The sequence below is a fragment of the Anopheles merus genome, chromosome 2R (genome assembly GCF_017562075.2).
Source record: "Anopheles merus strain MAF chromosome 2R, AmerM5.1, whole genome shotgun sequence".
Taxonomy (NCBI): domain Eukaryota; kingdom Metazoa; phylum Arthropoda; class Insecta; order Diptera; family Culicidae; genus Anopheles; species Anopheles merus.
This window is the reverse complement of record NC_054082.1, coordinates 38,090,694-38,110,350: the sequence shown is the minus strand read 5'-3', so window position 1 is coordinate 38,110,350 and position 19,657 is coordinate 38,090,694. Positions and strand designations below refer to the sequence as shown.

The window sequence follows — 19,657 nt, the reverse complement described above, 5'->3', positions numbered from 1 at the left end:
GACCGGTCTCCCGCCGGGTGCCGGGTTTTGCGTGCCGCTTCCGATATTGGTCCATTCCCGATTCGTCCACAGAGAAACGTCTCCCTTGTGCTGTGAGTGTGTGAGCGAACACACCGTGCTACCAGCTCAGCTTGGATCTTTCACTTCATGCAAAAAAGCATGCAAAAACGGTTCCCATGGGCTTCAGGTCCATCAGATCATGGCGTCATGCAGGCGTCTCGTTCTTCATTTCACCATACTACTGGTTATTGCGCTGCCAAGAGTTGGCGGCATATCACCCGAAGTCAGGCTAGGCCTACAACAATGTCGGTGTCTAACTGAGGCACTCTGGATACTTTCCTAAAAATGATGTCGGTATGGGAAGGAATAAGGGTGATGGAACCGATGCAGCCTAATCCTGAAAGCGTGGGGTGCGTGTGGTAAACTTTATCCATCACCTGCCGTCTACACTGCGTGACGAAGTTTGCGCCATTGCACATCGTAGGCTGCATTTAGTTCACACCGAAACGAACACACAGATACATACACACATGACCTTTATCGGATTTGTATATTGGTCATCGCACGAGTAAACTACCCTTTCGGGCGGTCATCTTCACCGTGGCTGTACCGGTAAAAGTCCGGCAAAGTCGATGCATTTTTTATAGTAAGCTAATTTTTCGCTTCACTTTACGATAAATTCGATCTGCTGGCCGATAGGAACACGTTGAACGAGAATGAAGTTGTTCATCCCTCGCAAGTATATCCGGGGGGTGAGCGTTTGATGCCTGTCCGGCAGGAGGCAGCCAAAGTAGGAAAGGATTATAGGTTCTGTGCTGGCTCGAGCATGGCACCTGTTTTCCAATTTTCAAATCTTTATTGTGGTGTGAAGAGATTTGAGGAAAAATCCATACAAATAGAACATGAATATACAAAAGCAAAGAGGAGAAAAATTCTTGCCGGTTGTTCAATTTCGCCTCAAACGGGAGCGGTCGCGTTCGAACAGCACAGGACGAAGAGCTGAAACTGATCGATCGATTGATCGAACGAAACCTAATCAGACTAATTGAATGATTATTTGTGCACAGCCAGACACTGCAAGTCCGCTCCGAAATGCCTGGCACTGACTCGGCCCTCATCTTGCATCGTAGTTCGTAGCGGAGTGGATGAATGTTAGCATTCGCTCATCGTGCAGAGTGTACTTTATGATGAAAATTTGCCGGTTCAGTTTAGGTGTGTACGGTGTACCTGTTTTGTGTACACTTTTTCCCCGTACATGCTGCAGCTGGAAGTACTTTTCGATTGAACAACGGGCCGATGGTTCTAAATACGTTCCCAAGCTCGTTCTTTTTTTGGTATATGTGCTATCATCGATCGATGGCCGAATGGGATGCTGTCGGTATTAGTGTAAAGCATCCTTTGGATTGGCAAAAAGCTGTTTCGGTGTGCTTTGCAAGTGGGTAAGTATGGATTATAGCGTTCACATATCGCTATAGAATGTTATTCAATATGTTTCAAGCTTTTTTAAATCAATGCATACATTTGTTTGACGTTAATAAATTTGATTTACATTATTCGTTGATCATAGTCATAAGATATTCCTATACACATTGAACAAAAAGTATTTTTAGGGGCTTTCTCGTACAAGACAAGACACAAACTCTATCAAATAGGTTAGGATAAAGTATCTACTCAATAAAATACTAGATACTGAAATATGTCCTCTTTCACAAGTTTGATTCTACACAGTTGCTTGAAACATTCTCCTTATTTAAAACCAGCTAAGAAAATTCCTTGGAAACAGATATTTTGGCTAAAATTGAAAACTGCAAGTGCTGAATCGTGAGAAGAAGCTTTCTTGTATCGATTGTCATCTCGAGTATGTTTTTGGAAAATTGTTTTAAATCTTTAACGTTTGCCCCTTAACATTCAGTTTGAAAATATTCTTTTACTAAGAGCAATAATGGGGCCCTTTCCGTTGTAAGTTCGTAGGCTGAAATTTCAGCCTGTCAGCTGTTTGCATTGTATAGCAGTTTTCGAGCAGCTATGTAAGTGAGCATAATATCCAGGTGGGCTTATGCCAAGGTGTATGAATTTAAAAGGCTGATTTTTATCGCTTCAGCTCCAGAAAGAAGATTTTAAGAGTGTTTTGAGTATTCTTCAAGCCTCAAGAAAGCTTGTTTGAACAAAAGTTTTCACCCATTCTGTCATAAAGTGATATTCAAATTTGGTTTTAAAAAACAAACTATGAGACCACCTGGACTACATACACTTTGATTATAGATTCCACCACGTGATCTCTTTAATGCACCTTGGGGTAAATGTAAACAACACCATTTTTTCTAGCAGGTACTCGAATCTAATTCTAGCTTTGAGGCTAGAATAATCTAGACTGAAAATTGCAGGCTAGTTTTGTGTGCGGTTTTGTATGGAGTGTTTGCACGATTTCAGCCTCCAACTGTCAAACTCCATACAAAAAACTGACGTGAATCGTGAAGGGCCCCAATATCAAGGTTAGCTTAATTAGATATGCCTGTCTGGTGACACATTGATTGGTTTGCACTTATTTCTAATCAATATAATTTTAAAAGAAACATTATTTAGGACTAAGCGACTAAACAGGCATCGATTTTGTGTTCATTTTCTTCCATAATAAACTAGCAAATATTTTTTTTCACGGAAATTATAAATTGATACAGTATTCAAAAGTAACGTAATGAAGTAATATCTTCACAGCTTTGCTCGTTGATTTGCCAACTCACGCAACGTGCGCCTCAAAATTTTACCACTCGCCGTCTTCGGAATCTCTTCTACGAAGCGTACACCACCACGAAGCTGTTTCTCATTTGAAACCCTTTCGTCGACATACTGAATGAGTTGTTCTTCAGTTACTGGTATACCCTCAGTCGGTACCACAAATGCGAGCGGCAGCTCACCCGCACGCTCGTCGGCCTTTCCAACGACGGCACAATCCTTGACGCCCGGGTTCGTTAGCAGCACGGCCTCCAGTTCGGCCGGTGGCACCTGAAACGCTTTGTATTTGATCAGCTCCTTCAATCTATCGACGATGAAAAAGTCTCCATCGCTATCGTAGTACCCGATGTCGCCAGTGTGCAACCAACCGTCCTCGTCGATAACACGCTCGGCCCCGATGTAACCCTTCATGATTAAAGAACCCTTAAAGCACAGCTCACCCTGCTGGTTAGGACCGAGGGCGCGTCCCGTCTCAACGTCTACCACTTTACCCATTTGACCAGCACGCACCGTGCCAATGCTGCCCGGCTTAAGTGTATCGCGATCGTAGAACGTGATCGCTTGCGTGGTCTCGCTCATCCCATAGCCCTGGCGGATGCGGATGCCCGGTAACCGCTCGTTGATCAGCTGCTCTACTTCTCGGCTCAGCGGGGCCGCCCCACAGGCGATCGTTTGCACCGATGTCAGATCGTACTCGAGCACGGCCGGATGCTTCGCCAGAAACACCACAATTGGGGGCACCATGTTGAGGAAGCTTGGACGGTACCGCTCGATACAGCGAAGGTAGGTCCGTGGTTCGAACCGGGGCAGATACACCACGGTGAGATTAGCACCGAGCCAACTGAGCATGGAGATACCACCGGCTACATGGAACCACGGTAAAACATCGAGACTGCAGTGCAGTGACAGTCCCTTGTCCAGTGCATCCCGCACGTTAGCCATCGTAGCCATAACGTTCCGGTGTGTGATGAGTACACCCTTCGGTAGGCCTGTAGTACCGGAAGACATGACGATGATTGCCACTTCCTCGGCTATCTCTACCGACATGGGCTCAATAGAGGCGACTGTGAACCGTTTGCTTGATCGCTGTAAACAGTGCGCAAAGCTGGTGCCGCGTTCGAGTGCATCGTAGGAGATAACGTTTATCAGCGGCTGTTTGACCGTTTGACTCGCCTTCAGCAGCGATCCTCTCGCTAACGATGAAACAAATACAAGCTTCGGACGGGCCACATTTAGAGCATGCACCAGTTCACCTGCAGGATCGGAAAAGGATACAAATATCTTAGCATACCGTATCGATGCATTGAGTTTGGAGAGTGACTTACGTGTAGTGTAGTTGGGATTGAACAGTGCAACGGTCGCCCCAACCAGGAATAGGGCAATCACTGTGACCGGGTACTCGTACCGGTTCTCGGCCACAATTGCCACTACATCACCGCGTTGAATGTTGTGATCGTGCAAATAAGCAGCCAGCTGTAGGGCAATTTGCAGCACCTCGTGATACGAATACTCCCTACCCGAAACTCCATCTACAAGCGCAACGCTGTGTGGAGTTTTCTGCAAAACTTTGAGAAACAGTTGACCGAGTGAATGGGCACCTAGCGTAAGATCAGCCGGTGCTGGAGGGCCACGAACGATGAACGATTCATCGGCGGCTGCGGGTTGTTGCATGGTGGTGTACGGTTGGATTGATACTGCGCGTCGAGAAGCAATATGGAGATGTACAATGGTGCAGTTCTACCGTTATCTGTCTGTCCGGCATGTTGATAAAGAGGTGAGCAAGAGATGGTAATAGCTGGGAGAGAGTATGTAGATGATGCTTTCTGAACGCGTTTAGAAGTATGGAGAAAAGGAGTAAGAGTGCTTGTTGAGGCTGAGAAGTGATTTATGCTCTTTATTAGTTATTAAAAAAGTAAATACAGAAATTAAACCCATTGGAACATTATCTTTGTCCATGAATGGTAGCGGGTATGCACACAAAATAGATAGCTGCTCTGAAGCTGATATTCGTTTACAAAAGCTGCTCGTCATTGCTGCCAGATAACCTCTTTCTGATGATAAATACTTTACAAATTACAGATAAGATGAGGAGCCTATGAAGCCTGCCTGTGAATGTTATTACCTCTGATTGGTACATTTTCAGTGGTTATAATCTCACCCAAAACCAAATTACACTTCACAAACTTTGTGAAATTCTTGCTACGGCTTACCGCAGCTCGTATTTGAAACGGAGCATATTCTTCGCTGATCCACACGAATATTCGGAAACCAAAACACATTGTACGGTAGATTTAATTTCGTTGAAAGCTTCTCACAAAGGCTGAAGCGTTCGGTGTAGCTTACGATTTACGCCAGTGCGAGTGAGATAATTATTTACCGAGTTGTGGTGGATTTTGCAAAAAAAAAAACTGACCCCTGTGTTGACATGGTCACAAATTATCTGCCATTGCCCGTAGTAGCCTCGTAGCTTTCAACTTCTGTTAGGTGAAAACTAACTGCGCTACAAATCCAGCTCAAAGCGTTTTTGGTTGTGAGGGGTTTTTTTGTTTGCCATTTTTATGTTACTTTTTATACTTTCCGGTTCCGGTATGGTCCCGGCCAGTGGACGATGCAGAGATGGCCGGATGTTTTACAGTTAATTAGTGAAATTGATTCTTTGATGGGACTGGTCTTACGAAGGGAAAAGCTAGATGCCACGGGAAATGTGTTTTTGTTGTTGTCGCTCTTGGAAATGTCCTCTAGTAGAAATAACCACCAAATCCTCCGGCACGAGCTCTCCCTTTTGCTCTCAATCTCTAAGCTGCGGTGGTTCATCCCTCGAATCGGACGATTATGGTGATGCTAAAAAGTAGCTCAACAAAACACAACCACGATGCGTTGAATGTGTCCATAGCATATTTTGTGTCAGTGTGCGCGCGTGTGTGTATTTCGGTTCCCTGGCAGGAGATTATTCAGAATATTCCGTGAATTCATTATCCCTTCAAAATTAAAATTCCTTTCCCGAAAAATGTGGCAAGCTTTCGATGAACCATTTCGGATTGGACCGCAAGAAATACAACAACAAAAAATCCTTGGGAGGAATTGGCAAGTGACTCACCCACCCTGGACGGAGAGGAATGAGCTAAAAGATACAAAAAAATAAAATGGAAAAGGACACTAGCGTGACGATTGGTCGGTGTAAAACAGCACTTAAACCTTTCCCATTCGTGTTTTATGGTGAATTAATTTCTTGGTTTTATTATCCCAGTTCTGGAAGTTGGAAGCAATTGCGTCCAGCGTCTTTCAGAAGCAGTGCAATAGCTCAAGCTTGGCGCTCCAAATGAAACTCAAATCGACCATGAAGGTGTTCATGGGATATTTAAAATGGTTCTATGGAAACCACTGCTAATGGGTGACATTAAATTCGTTTAGCGGTGTCGAAGTGGAAATCATTAAACATTGAGTTGAAATTGGTACTTTGTTTGCCCATTGGAGTATGACGATTTCTATTACTTTTTTTAACACGTCATTTTATAAAAAAACTTGGTGAAACTGTGTCTTTAGAATCCCGATGTTATAGTTTAGCTTTCCGCTTCAGCAATGTGTCTCTAAGCTGACGGCGCAAAATCTTACCACTACCTGTTTTGGGTATTTCGTCCACGAAAAAGACACCGCCTCGTAGCTGCTTTTGGGGGGACAGTTTCGACGCCACGTACCGTTCAATTTCGCTCGCGGTGACACTTTCCCCAGCCTGTAGCACTACGAAAGCAGCCGGTAGTTCACCGGCCATCTCGTCCGGTACACCGATGACGGCACAGTCCCGTACCTGCCGGTGGCTAAGCAGTACATTCTCCAGCTCGGCTGGCGGCACTTGGAAGCCCTTGTACTTGATTAGATCCTTGATTCGGTCCACGATGAAAAAATCCTGCTCCTCATCATAATACCCAACGTCGCCGGTATGCAACCAACCGTCGTCATCGATTATTTCCCCTGTGGCACGATCGTTGTGGAGGTAGCCCTTCATCACCAGCGGACCCTTGACGCAGATCTCGCCCGCCTGGTTCGGACCGAGCGCACAGCCCGTCTCCAGGTCGACCACCTTCACGTACGTAGTCTTGTGTACCTTCCCTACTGAACCGACCTTATCGTTCATGCGCGATATTACGCCGAGCGACGTTTCGCTCATACCGTACCCGGTACGGACCGTTTGCACATTCGGTAGACGCGATTGGACGAGTTCCTCTATCTCTCGGCTTAACGGAGCGGCCCCGCAAAGCAGCGCATGCAGTGAGCTCAAATCATAGCCCTGCGTGAGCGGGCTTTTCGCCAGGAAGACAACGAGCGGCGGAACGAGGCTCGCCATCGTGATACGATGGTTCTGGATGGTGCGTAGAAATAAGTCCGGTTCGAAGCGGGGCAACACTACCATCGGTACCTTGTTCAGGCAGCTGTTGAGCGAAAGCATAAAGCCAAACACGTGGTAGAACGGCAGCAGGCCCAGCACGCGCACCGGTACGGGCAGCTCGGTGTAGCGCGGATCTTCCGCCTGGTACGCCATCACCGTCATCACGTTGTGGTGCGTCAGCTGGACCGCTTTCGGTAGGCCGGTCGTCCCCGATGACATAACCATTACGGCGACTTCCTGCTTGAGCGGCACGGGCTGGGGCGTGAAGCTGTGCAAGCTTCCCGGTGGGCTGTTGTCGAAGAAATCTTCCAGCAGAGCAATGCCACGCGACGGACGTTGCTGGCCGAGTGAAACGAGCAGCTTCACAGAGGGAAGAACGTTACGTATCGTTACGATCTTTTGCAGCGGTTGCTCCGATGCGAACAGAGCGATCGGTTTGGTTAGCTGTAAGACATGCTGCAGCTCCGCCTCACTGTAGCCGTAGTTGATCGGTAGCACCGTTCCGCCCAGCATCAGCGTGGCGAACGTAATGATCGGAAACTGGACACTATTTTCGCTGCAGATGCCAACGACACTGTTACGCTTGATGCCGAGCCGATGGAAACGATTGGCCAGCTTGAGCGAACGGGCCAGTATCTGGTGGTACGTGAGCGTTGCTCCCGAAACACCATCAATCTATGGAAGGATCAAGGAAGGGCAAGAAGTATTAAAAAGTGGAAGCAATGTGTACATAATATCTAAACGAGCCATATGATTTACCAGTGCCACTTCATCCCCATTGCGGTACAGTCGTTTTACGATCAGCTCGCCCACCGAATTGCACCCAGCCTCGATGCTGTTGCGTAGATCACCACCGTACAGTACGAACCGCTCGGATGCTGCCTGTTCCATCGCGACTTATCAATTGCGTCTGAATGCCTTCCCTTGTATGTTCATCACCATCTGGGGGATGGTTTTGTAGCAGGGGCAAGATAAAATTGTTTGTGGGTGATACTTGTGTGCGATACTCTTCGTGTTTGTTTGTGCATGGTTATTCATGCTTTTGGTACCTTTTCGACGATTTGTGTGTGGAATGATTCGCAAGCCTTCATTATTGCTTACATCTGTGTTGTTATCAAATTAGCGTTTGTAATGTGTATGATAAGAAGATCAGCTCATTGTTTAGGGCTTGTAAAAATTCATTTTTGATCAAGCAGCTATTGAATGGCGAATTAATCTCTTGCGTATTTTATTCAGATTTAGTACACTTCGTCTAGCTTCTTACAATCTAATGCTGGCATTTATATACGCATACGCAACAATCTTATTTAACTGAAGCATCACTAAAAATCTGTAGGCAAGAAATAGCCAAAAACTACGTCCAATGCACCAGCACTTGTGCGTTATCAAACATCACCAACAGCCCCCTGCTACGTTGATGCTACCTTATCGTTGTCGTGATACATTATGGCAAAACAATTGTTTATTTGCTGTTCGCACTACCTTCCCTTTTCCGTCACCCATTTATTGACTTACGTTTACGATTATGATCCACTTTTATCAGCATGACGCGTCAACTTTCGCTCTCTGCTTGACTTAAAGCTTTGCCTTCGGGAAGAGCGCTGCCAGCTCGCGGCGTAAAATCTTCCCGCTAGCCGTTTTGGGAATTTCGTGCACGAATCGCACGCCGCCGTGCAGCTGCTTCTGCTTGGACAACCGTTCCGCCACGTACTGCTGTACCTCGGGCTCGGTCAGCTTGGCGCCCGGCTGCAGCACCACAAACGCAACCGGCAGCTGACCGGCGGCAGCATCTGGCCGACCGACCACCGCGCAGTCCTTGATGCCCGGATGCGTTAGCAGCACCGCCTCGACCTCGGCCGGCGGCACCTGGAAGCCCTTGTACTTGATCAGATCCTTGATGCGATCGACGATGTAAAAGTTTTCGTCCTCATCGAAGTAGCCCGTGTCGCCGGTGTGCAGCCATCCGTCCCGGTCGATCATGGCGCGCGTTTCGCGCTCATTGTGCAGGTAGCCCTTCATGACGAGCGGACCCTTCACGCAGATCTCGCCCGTTTGATGCGGACCAAGGGTGCGTCCCGTCTTCACATCGACCACTTTCAGCCAGCTGAGCTTATTCACCTTGCCGACGCTGCCGTGCACGTCCGAGGCACGCGTGGTAACGCCCAGCGACGTTTCGCTCAACCCATACCCGACCAGTATCATCTGCAGGTGCGGCAGACGCTTCATTACGGCCAGCTCGAGCTCCTTGCTGAGCGGGGCTGCCCCGCAACCGATGAAGACCAGCGAGCTTAGATCGTACTTGTCGACTAGCGGGTGTTTTGCGAGAAACACCATCAGCGGCGGCGCCAGGGAGGCGATCGTCACGCGGTACTTCTGTATCGTCGACAGGAACAGGGCCGGCTCGAAGCGGGGTAGCGATACGACCACCCGCTTGTTGATGAGCGAGTGCATTAGCACCATGTAGCCGTACACGTGAAAGAAGGGCAGCAGCCCGAGCGAGATCTGCTCGAACGGGATGACACTGGCATTCTCGCGCATGTACGCCAGCACGCACATGATGTTGTGGTGCGTTAGCTGGACCGCCTTTGGCAAACCGGTCGTCCCGGAGGACAGCACCATCAGACCGACCTGATCGGGCAGCTTGGCCGGCTGCGGCGTGAAGCTGATGTACTGTGCCCTATTGCGATCGAACAGCTCGCTGAACAGTGTCACCTTCGGGTGCGGCTTCTTGTCGCCAAACAGTACGGTCAGCTTGATAGACGGTACCGTGCGCAGGAGCGGCTGCAGGGTGACCATTGCGAGCGGGGAGGCGAAGATAGCGCGCGGCTGGCTGTACTTCAGCACATGCGCCAGCTCGGTGGCGGTGTAGCCCGGATTAAGCAGGATCGGTATTGCTCGCAGATACGTAGCCGCAAACGACACGATGGGCAGTTCGATCCGATTCTCGCACATCACCGCCACCACCGTGTCCTTTTTGATGCCCAGCCGGTGGAACCGGTTTGCCAGCCGAACGGAGCGTTCCAGCACATCGGCGTACGTAAACTTTTCATCCGTTACGCCATCGATCTGCGTGAGTGGACAAAACGAGTGAGAGAGAAAAATACAGAGACAAAGAGAGAGATCACTTCGAAATGACTGCTACACGTTCCACTCGTTGAACGCTGCGCCAATTATCGATGAACTTACGAACGCTACTCCATCCCCATTCTCCTTCAGACGCTTGATGATCAGCTCGCCCAGCGAATTACAGCCGGCCTCGATCGGTTCCTCCAACGATCCCCCGTAGAACACATACTTCTCGTCGTTGCTCATACTGCCAATTGCATCTGCGCTTGGTCACGGTTCACACAATACTACCGTCGCTGCTATACGCGTGCACGGCACTTGCTGTTTTCTGTCTGATAACAACCGCGACCCTTACGAACGCTCGTGTGTGCGTGTAGCGCACCTCCGTTGCAGTAGTGGTGTGTATTTTTAACACACTGATTCGTGGGCATTCAACCGTGAATGCTGAGGGCGCGTTCATAAACGATGTGACGCATCTTAAACACTGCATAGTGGACGCGTATTACACGATTTCTGTTTGACGCGACCGTTCCCGAGGACGAGCGAACACCATAATAATTTGAAGTGCTGTGCATTTATGTAATTAGGAATTGTATTTAATTGCAGTACATTATCTTCAATCTTCATTGATCTTCATTGTTCTACCAATAAATAATGTATTGTTTTTCGTTGTACCGTTTTCATACATGAGTAGTGAAAGAAATCTAATTTTACTTAAATTTATAAAAATATTTAAATATGTTTTTGGGGATTTGAGAAACATGCTAAATTAATTTCCTTTTATCAATTTTATTGGGTGTCTGAAAATATCTTTTTTTCTTTAAATTTTTCGTGTATAAAATTATTTTGACATAAAACGCGATGTTTGGAGGCTCAATCTTTTCAATTCTATAAAATACGTAACTTGCGAATCAACTGTACCTGGAATAAGTGGTTTTAGCAGAGAATACACATTTTAATATATTTTCCAGTCATTTGGGAATTTAATTTCAACTGAGCGAAGAGAAATGTAGACCCTTGGAAATAATATTTAAAATACCTCAAGGGACATAATTTTCATACGATAATTTAACATTGATTGTAAGTTTGTTGGCTTTGCAACAAAATGGTAGATAGACATAGTTCTGTTTTGTATGTTCCTCGTAATCGCCATCTATACGCAGTACTATATGGGTAAGAATTACTCAAGAGCTTGGGTATAGATGCACTAACTACTCGATATGCATTGAATCCAGGCTACTGTAGTTTGATAGTGTGTTGTCAACTTGAATACATATTTTATTTAGAAATTGGACCTTCATACACTTCTGAGGAAAAAATCGAAGACGCGTTGTGCAGGTAAATCGTGCATACTATGGACTACACCCGTAGCGCATTCTGAAGTTGGCGTAGGCTAGCAGGATACGGCGATGCCGGCGATGTTATCAAGATGTCTGACTCAAGCTCCACGAAGAAGTTGTTCGACAGCGACCCTCAGTTCGGAATGAGACGTAGGGAAGCATAGCGAGCACGATGGTTGGATCAGGTGAAGCAACACCGAATATCGGGTGTCTGCATGGATGGAAGGCTGCAGCCAGAGATCGAGCATCCTGGAGATTGATTGTTAACCAGGCCATGTCACGAAGACGTGCTCTATCTTGAGCAGACCAACAAGAGAGAGAAAGACTTCTAAGCGCTACTTCGTAGTCTTATATTCCTGGTTTTGGTAGTATTCAATCACAATAAAGTACATAATGAAATCAATAGATATGAAAGAGTATTTTAAACTATTTTTTAATAGTTTTAATAGAATTGTACCACTTTGGAGAGTAAAAGATTAAAAGTTCACAAACAAACACACATAGTGCAGCCACCCATAGAAGGATAATGCCGATGAATACTGGTTCCAGCGTACTGCTTCGGACAGTTTGTTGGGAGATATTTGTATTTTTTGCCATAAACAACATCCATTTCCTATCCTGCTTTGCTAAAATTGCTTCTCTCCAAAGTTGTTGTAATCCAGCCTCAAATACAGATCGCCGATATTTACTAAAGTCATGCTGCAAAAGACATTTGTCACGAAAGTAGAAAAATGGCATTCTTTCAAGTACTGTTTCTTCGAGGGGAACGTAACGTGGTTTTGCACTTATAGGATCGATATTCAAAACATCCTTGACCAGTATGCGCAAATCAGTTTGACTGACCAAAACAGCTACATCAGTTATTGAAGTAGATCCATTGTCCGTTACGAGTAACAATTCCCCAAATAGCTCGCGAAATGGTTTTGGGTCGCACAATTTCTCATTTATAATCACTGGACATTTTCTTTGGCGAAGATCATCAATTGTCTTCGGGTCCGATTCGGTAGGAACATCGATCATACATGATATGAGATTGGTTTCGTAAGCACTTTTGAGTTGAAAGAACAGTATGATCAGTGAGATAGCGAGTAGCTTTTCAAATCGTCCCGTCGTTTGTAGGCTTCGTTTTTCTATGCCAGTAAGAGCTAGTAGCACCAAATCGTTACAGATGAGGCTGGGTGCAAGGCGATATAAAAGATGAACGGCAACGCAGATGCCTACGAGCAGGATCCACACGGCAGGGTGAAAGGGCTTAAGCAGCATTTCCGCGAAAGTCAGCGGCTTTCCTTTGGGAGCAAAAATCCGTACCTTGTCCATTTCGATGGCATCCACCAACTGCATAGAATAATTAAAAATAACTAACCGATTCACGAGAACCAAGGGATCTGCTTGTACGAGGCATTTCGTAAAGGATTTATTTCCGTCACAGATGACTTTAGTAAATACTGTTACTATTCCAAGTCGCTCAAAGAATAGTCTGAACAGATGAATATCTTCACCTTCAATGTCTTCGCCACCAGAATGAGTGAAAATATTCTCGGCGTAGCTTATTGTTACGGTTTCAAGTTTAAATTCTTTTAATCGGTTGTAGAGCAGAACCAATGGATGAGGAAAGCCAACATGCACCGTTGTTCTTGTGGGAGCGTAGTTGAATGTGACAATGTTATCTTGATTAAAGGCAACCATTATCAAGTTTACTATGCTATACGAATAAAAATTTTCGGCCACGCTATTTATGAAATGCTCATTAGTCATTTTAAAAAGAATTACAACAAAGGTCTTGTACGGGACTGCGTCTAGCCAGGTGCGTAAATGTGTAAGGTCCACATCCTCGTCCAAAGTATCTGCGAAGATGATAACCACGTTAGGAAAGGAATAGGACGGGCTGTACGATGTGTGTAGATCAACTTGAAGCAGCACTGTATCTTCGTCTTTGGAGAGCTCTTGCGCCATCGAGTTGTGTAATAAAGCAGAAATCTGTTGATCACTGAACTGGAGCAACCAGCAAACGAAAGTACCAAAGTGTTGATCGTTGATGAAACGCGTTAGATTTGTCACATACTGGATGGCTTCGTTTGAACGCTTCAATGAGGTAGCGTGTAAAGACGAGACAGCTACGAGAAATAGAACCGTTCTCGTACCAAGGTACATGGTAAACCAGCACTGTGTGTTGTTTTCTATTAGAGTATAGAGTGTACGGCATTGTAGCGCTGTGTAGTGCTTTATTTCCTGTGCGTTATATATAAGATACCAGAGCCACTTTGAACACAGAAATTAATATCACTTTCGTAATGCGTCATAGTTCGATTGTTCGATTAAACAGACATAACCTAGAGCAGCTGTGTCAAACTCATTTCATCAGAGGGTCGCAAGTACAGAATTTCAGTGATTCGCGGGCCGCTAAGATGAGAATAAAAAATATACCTCAATATTTAAATAAAATACTGTAAAATCATTATTGTTGATGATGATGAGTCCCACCTCTTTCCCCAACATAGGTTTGAGAAGGACGGAAGTATCTTTACGATAATATTACTCTGATAGGTATATTAAAATATTTTATACGAGCAAGTGGTGGCATCGGAAAACTCTCAGAGGAACTGTCCGAGTCATACACACACCCAACATGACCAACATAGTTTCATCAAGAAAAAACAGTTCATACTACATCAAATACAATGGTATTCCCTAGCATCCTTTACGTAGCCCGCCAACAACCAATAAATGGATCTGGCGCACCACTTATCAGGATACAACTGCGACATGCATATGGCCAGTTCCACTAGTGCCAATGATTGGCTCTAGGGCACTACCTTCCGAAGCAGGTGGACCTAATGTATTGTATGTGGAATTTGCCACTTGCAATCATAAATGAGTGAATCCTGTTGTGACCTCCCAGACCGTGTGCAAACCGTTAATTCCCCCAAATAGATCCCGAATATTCACTTCTACGCGCGCGTGTCTCAAACCTATGTTGAATCATTCTCATTTTTTTTTCTAATTTTAATTATAGTATATAAAGAAAAATCTTATCAGCATCAGAAAGATCGTGATGACAACTGCAGTTACACATTTAATAATGACATGGGACATCTACACATATTTCATTGTTAAACAAATTGAATTTTGGGCCGATCTGGTACAGTCGTCAACTTGCACGACTTAACAACATGCCCGTCATGGGTTCAAGCCCCGAATAGACCGTGCCCCCATACGTAGGACTGACTATCCTGCTATGGTAACAATAAGTCACTGAAAGCCAAGCTCACTTCACTAGTGGGTACAGGCAGGCCTTGACCGACAGCGGTTGTTGTTCTAATGAAAAAGATGAAGAAGAAACAAATTGAATTTTTGTACTCCTTGCTTCAAATCTGGAATCGTTCCTTATTTAAAAATGTGTGATGTTTGTTTTTATTGTGCTCTTTAAAAAAATGTTTAATATACTTTTAAAGTCACATGCTATTTATTTTATCCTTATTATTGAAATAGGATATTTTTCATTTGTCGCGTTCTCACACGGCAGTTCTGTTAGAAAATATCGCTCAACCCTACTTTTTCGCTGAGGTAGGGGAAATCTAGCTAATTTCCAAGTCCCAAATGTTCTGGTGGTATATTCATTTCTTATAACAAGAACCCGTTGTTTATGAATAATTTTGTTAAATTACGATAATTTTATCCGACGCAAATAGTAAGAACAGTTTTTTGGTTTGCAGTGCTTACAGCACTTCTCAAAATATTCTCACGGGCCGCATTCATTATCCACGTGGGCCGCATGCGGCCCGCGGGCCGCCCGTTTGACATACCTGACCTAGAGCAATGTGGAGCCATATTTGATTGTGAAATGATTGGTACATTAAAGTGGTTGGTCAAAAAGATGTTGAAATAATTACTTTCAACAATTCATTGATTAAAAACACTGATACGTGTGCGTGGTATACGGTGGTATTTCGTAATTTCCCATGGCTTAGAAAATCTATGATTGTATATAATTTTGTACAACTGTGGTGTTTTGTGTTGAAGAAAAGATGTAGCGCATTTACGCAAAAATAAAAAGATTTTCGATTAATCAAATCAAATTTATTAACGTTTGATTTCGTTACACACCTCGCATACGTTTGTTGTTGATTTGCCAAAAATACTGATGTCATCCACTGCCGTCAAAAAATTTAATAGACCAGTACAAAATAGTGTCGTAGTTCATACGTCGCCTTTCAATGCGATGCTGAATAGTAGACAGGAGAGTACGTCGCCTTGCCTCGGACTCCTGTATGAATCTAACGGAGCTCGCTGACTGCTGCGAGCCAGGACGATAATATCCAGCTTTGGGAAGGATCATACGCTGGGAGGTAGCTCCTAATATGGAGAACAGATGCTCCCTAGTAAAGTCATGGAGAATAATCATGTACACCTCCCCTCAATTTTGACATGCAACCCATTCATCTAAAAAGTTTTAAAAAAAGGTGAAGGGTGAATAGCTTGGATATTTGAGAGACATGTTGCTGTTCTGTACATCGGGGACTTATTGAATAGGAGTAGGGGATGAAGAGCCTTTGTTAACCTTCTAGAGGCTTCGGATCCAACGTCATATCAGCGACGTTTTGCTACACTACTGGGGACAGAACAAAGGATCAATGTGACGAAGTACCTGCTAGCCGGAGGTTCAATTCAACTGGGAGGCAGTGTATGAGATGACTTCGACAATCTCTTGGTAGTAAAGGAGCTCTGCTATTTTGGGGCGGTCCACCAAAGAGACACGCATGGGATGGCTTGAAATTAAGTGGAGAATTTCAGAGCGTAAAGTTGAAAATCTTTCTAAACTTCAAACATTTGAAATTGACTTTATAGTTGTTCGATTGTTACAACGTGTAAAAGTAAGTTCATCATATTACGTAACGCAAACAAAATAAATTTATTTGTTTAATTTCAATAGTTGTATATGTGTACTAATACATTGTATGTATATCTATTACGGAAATGTAGCTTTGCTTTTTATTTGTGAGCCTTATCTATGCTATAATATATCTGATAAATTATTTGAGGGTTTTTGAATTTTTGAATTGCTTGCACCATTTCCATGAGTAAAATATGAAATTTTCATTAAGAAACACGACAAGCGCAGCAACCCACAGAAGGATGATGCCGATAAATATAGGTTTGAGTGTATTTCCCCTCACAGTTTGCTGAGAAATACTCTTTAATTTGGCAATGACTGTATGAAATCTCCTATCCTTGAGTGTTATTATTGTTTTCCTCCAATATTGTTGCAATCCAGCCTCAAATACGTACCGTCGATATGTACTGAAATCGTATTGAAAAGGACATTTTTTATGAAAGTAGAAGAATGGCATTGTTTCACCCAAAATTTCTTCAAGCGGGGCGTAAAGTGGCTTTCCAGTTATAGGATCGACGTTAGAAATATCCTTCGCCATTATTCGCACGACAATGTTATTGATCAATAAGGCGTCTTCATTTAGCAATGTTGTTTTATTTTCAGCTACTCGTAGTAATCCAGATAACTGCTGGTAAAACTGGTTCGGGTTAAAAAATCTTCTGTCAGCAATCACCTTTACGTCTCTTTGCCGAAGCTCATCAATCGTCTTCGGGTCTGGTTCGGTTGGTTCATCGATCATATATGTTATGAGCTTGGTTTCGTAAGCACTTTTGAGTTGAAAGAACAGTATGATCAGTGAGATAGCGAGTAGCTTTTCGAATCGTCCCGTCGTTTGTAGGCTTCGTTTTTCTATGCCAGTAAGAGCTAGTAGCACCAAATCGTTACATATGAGGCTGGGTGCAAGGCGACATAAAAGATGAACGGCAACGCAGATGCCTAGGAGCAGGATCCACACGGCAGGGTGAAAGGGCTTAAGCAGCATTTCCGCGAAAGTCAGCGGCTTTCCTTTGGGAGCAAAAATCCGTACCTTGTCCATTTCGATGGCATTGATGACTTGGGAGGAAAATTTTTGAATGTACATACGATTTACAAAAATATAATTTTTCGATCTCTGCAGACATTCAATTAAATAATGCTCTCCGTCGCAGATGAGTTCTTCAAATGTTAAGTTGATTCCCAGCCTTTGGAAAAAAAGTTTAAATAGATGAATATCTTCTCCTTCAAATCCATCGTCATACGTAGAGGTGAAACTGCTTTGAGCAAAGTTTGTTGTTAATGTTTCAATTTTAAATTCCTTTAGTCGGTTGTAAAGCAAATCCGATGCACAAGGAAAGTCAACATGCACCGTTGTTCTTGTGGGAGCGTAGTTGAATGTGAAAATGTTATCTTGATTAAATGCAACCATTATCAAGTTTACTATGCCGTACGATAGAAAATTTTCGGCCACGCTATTAATGAGGACGTGATTGGACATTTTAAAAAGAATTATAACAACAGTCTGATATGGGACTGCGTCTAGCCAGGTGCGTAAATGTGTAAGGTCCACATCCTCGTCCAAAGTATCTGCGAAGATGATAACCACGTTAGGAAAGGAATAGGACGGGCTGTACGATGTGTGTAGATCAACTTGAAGCAGCACTGTATCTTCGTCTTTGGAGAGCTCTTGCGCCATCGAGTTGTGTAATAAAGCAGAAATCTGTTGATCACTGAACTGAAGCAACCAGCAAACGAAGGTACCAAAGTGTTGATCGTTGATGAAACGCGTTAGATTTGTCACATACTGGATGGCTTCGTTTGAACGCTTCACTGACGCAGCGTGTAAAGACGAGACAGTTACAATAAATAGAACTGTTCTTGTACGAATTTGCATGTTAAACTGGAAAAATGTGATTTTGTAGCAAAATTTTTCTTTGCTAAAGTGAAGCGCCGTAGTTTATCGTTTTCTGTTGTATTAAACACTCGATGACTAATGAAATGAGCAGAAAATGAATACCAGTGAAATGTGATATGTCATTTGTTTTAAATTACAATTCCTTCATTCTTTGTAATGGATGAAATGATTCCTCGATTTAATCTATAGGCCATTTGGATAATTAAAATTTAACAGTGAAGTCTTGCCAATCCATCCAAGTTTCTCGAAGATGAATTGTTGCTCTATCATTTTTTATTAAAGTATCTTCATGGGGTTTGCTAATATTGTTCCGCAACTAAATGATCTAACAAATTTCTGCATTAGTTATTGGAAACATTTTTACTCTTGTCAACTTGAAAGTGCGTCTTAGTCTGAAAATGAAAAAAAAAAAAACGATCACAATGCTACAAAACGCTATTGTCACCTTTTTTTTAAACCTGCGTGCACTGCTATGGGTAATAAATGTGCCACGGATTGCCAACCCTACTAGTGATACAGGCAGGCCTCGACGGACAACGGTTTGAAGTCCTCCTTAGAGAGAATTGATTGTATCACCAATCTCTATAATAAAATTCTAGTAAAAATTGATCAGCGTTCCTTTCCAGCGGTACCTTTATATCCTTTTTTTTTTAGTTCCATACAATGACTTCAGGTTTGTTAATGGCAAACGCAACGTTTACTTGATTTAGACAGTTTGGGCAAGAAAGGAAATAACGATGCAAATTACAGTTAGAATTCTATACAGTCAACTCTTTCTTATTTGAGAGGCGATGGGACTGTCGAATAAGGCTGCGCTCTGGCACCAATCGAACACGACATCCGACTCGAACAAACCCATATAATCATATGGAGGTGCACTGTCAGACACAAACAAACAAACAAGACAAACATGTCAAATCCCATACATTTTTCATGTTCGATGTCGTGTTCGATTGGTGCTAGAGCGCCGGGTAAGAGGGGTTTTCAAATTACAGAGGTTGAAAGTGGATGAAAGGTGCGTAGAAACTAGAAAGAGACAGAACATTTAGTATGCAGCCTTGACTGTGTGCCATAGGAAACTGTGAAGACGATTGCGCATTGGAGCATACACCATTTATTATCCATGGAAACACCATAGACAAATAAGCGGGGTACTGATTTCAGAGGTTTTCCAAATTAGACGAACAAAAATGCACTGAAAATGAAGGGACTGTGTTGAATGCACAAATAAGAGGGCATTTTCAAATTGGAGAGGTGTCAAATAAGAGAGGAGCCACTGTAGTTGACCGCTTTTGCTTGGGTTTTCGAGATTTTTTCATATATTGGCCTAATTTTTGACTAAAGCATAGCTA

At 43.9% G+C, this 19,657-nt stretch overlaps 4 protein-coding genes across 4 annotated transcripts; all 4 read right to left on the bottom strand.

Annotated features, from left to right (window-relative positions):
* Window positions 1–2,413: 2,413 nt before the first annotated feature.
* Window positions 2,414–4,440, bottom strand: LOC121603608 (4-coumarate--CoA ligase 1-like). Its single transcript, XM_041932598.1, has 2 exons — window positions 4,059–4,440; window positions 2,414–3,986 (listed from the first exon to the last, which is right to left on the bottom strand). The coding sequence occupies exons 1-2, from the start codon at window positions 4,402–4,404 to the stop codon at window positions 2,710–2,712; spliced, it is 1,623 nt and encodes a 540-aa protein (XP_041788532.1). The 5' UTR covers window positions 4,405–4,440; the 3' UTR covers window positions 2,414–2,709.
* An 85-nt stretch (window positions 4,441–4,525) lies between these two features.
* LOC121603606 (4-coumarate--CoA ligase 1-like) lies at window positions 4,526–8,220 on the bottom strand. The gene is made up of 2 exons (XM_041932596.1): window positions 7,877–8,220; window positions 4,526–7,792 (listed from the first exon to the last, which is right to left on the bottom strand). The coding sequence occupies exons 1-2, from the start codon at window positions 8,006–8,008 to the stop codon at window positions 6,287–6,289; spliced, it is 1,638 nt and encodes a 545-aa protein (XP_041788530.1). The 5' UTR covers window positions 8,009–8,220; the 3' UTR covers window positions 4,526–6,286.
* Window positions 8,221–8,316: 96 nt separating this feature from the next.
* Window positions 8,317–10,547, bottom strand: LOC121603609 (4-coumarate--CoA ligase 1-like). The gene is made up of 2 exons (XM_041932599.1): window positions 10,304–10,547; window positions 8,317–10,183 (listed from the first exon to the last, which is right to left on the bottom strand). Exons 1-2 carry the CDS (start codon window positions 10,427–10,429, stop codon window positions 8,693–8,695), a joined length of 1,617 nt encoding a protein of 538 aa, XP_041788533.1. The 5' UTR covers window positions 10,430–10,547; the 3' UTR covers window positions 8,317–8,692.
* Window positions 10,548–11,071: 524 nt separating this feature from the next.
* On the bottom strand, window positions 11,072–19,032 carry LOC121590757. The gene is made up of 4 exons (XM_041910695.1): window positions 18,938–19,032; window positions 16,617–17,595; window positions 15,327–15,341; window positions 11,072–11,104 (listed from the first exon to the last, which is right to left on the bottom strand). The coding sequence occupies exons 2-4, from the start codon at window positions 17,493–17,495 to the stop codon at window positions 11,072–11,074; spliced, it is 927 nt and encodes a 308-aa protein (XP_041766629.1). The 5' UTR covers window positions 17,496–17,595; window positions 18,938–19,032.
* Window positions 19,033–19,657: the final 625 nt, after the last annotated feature.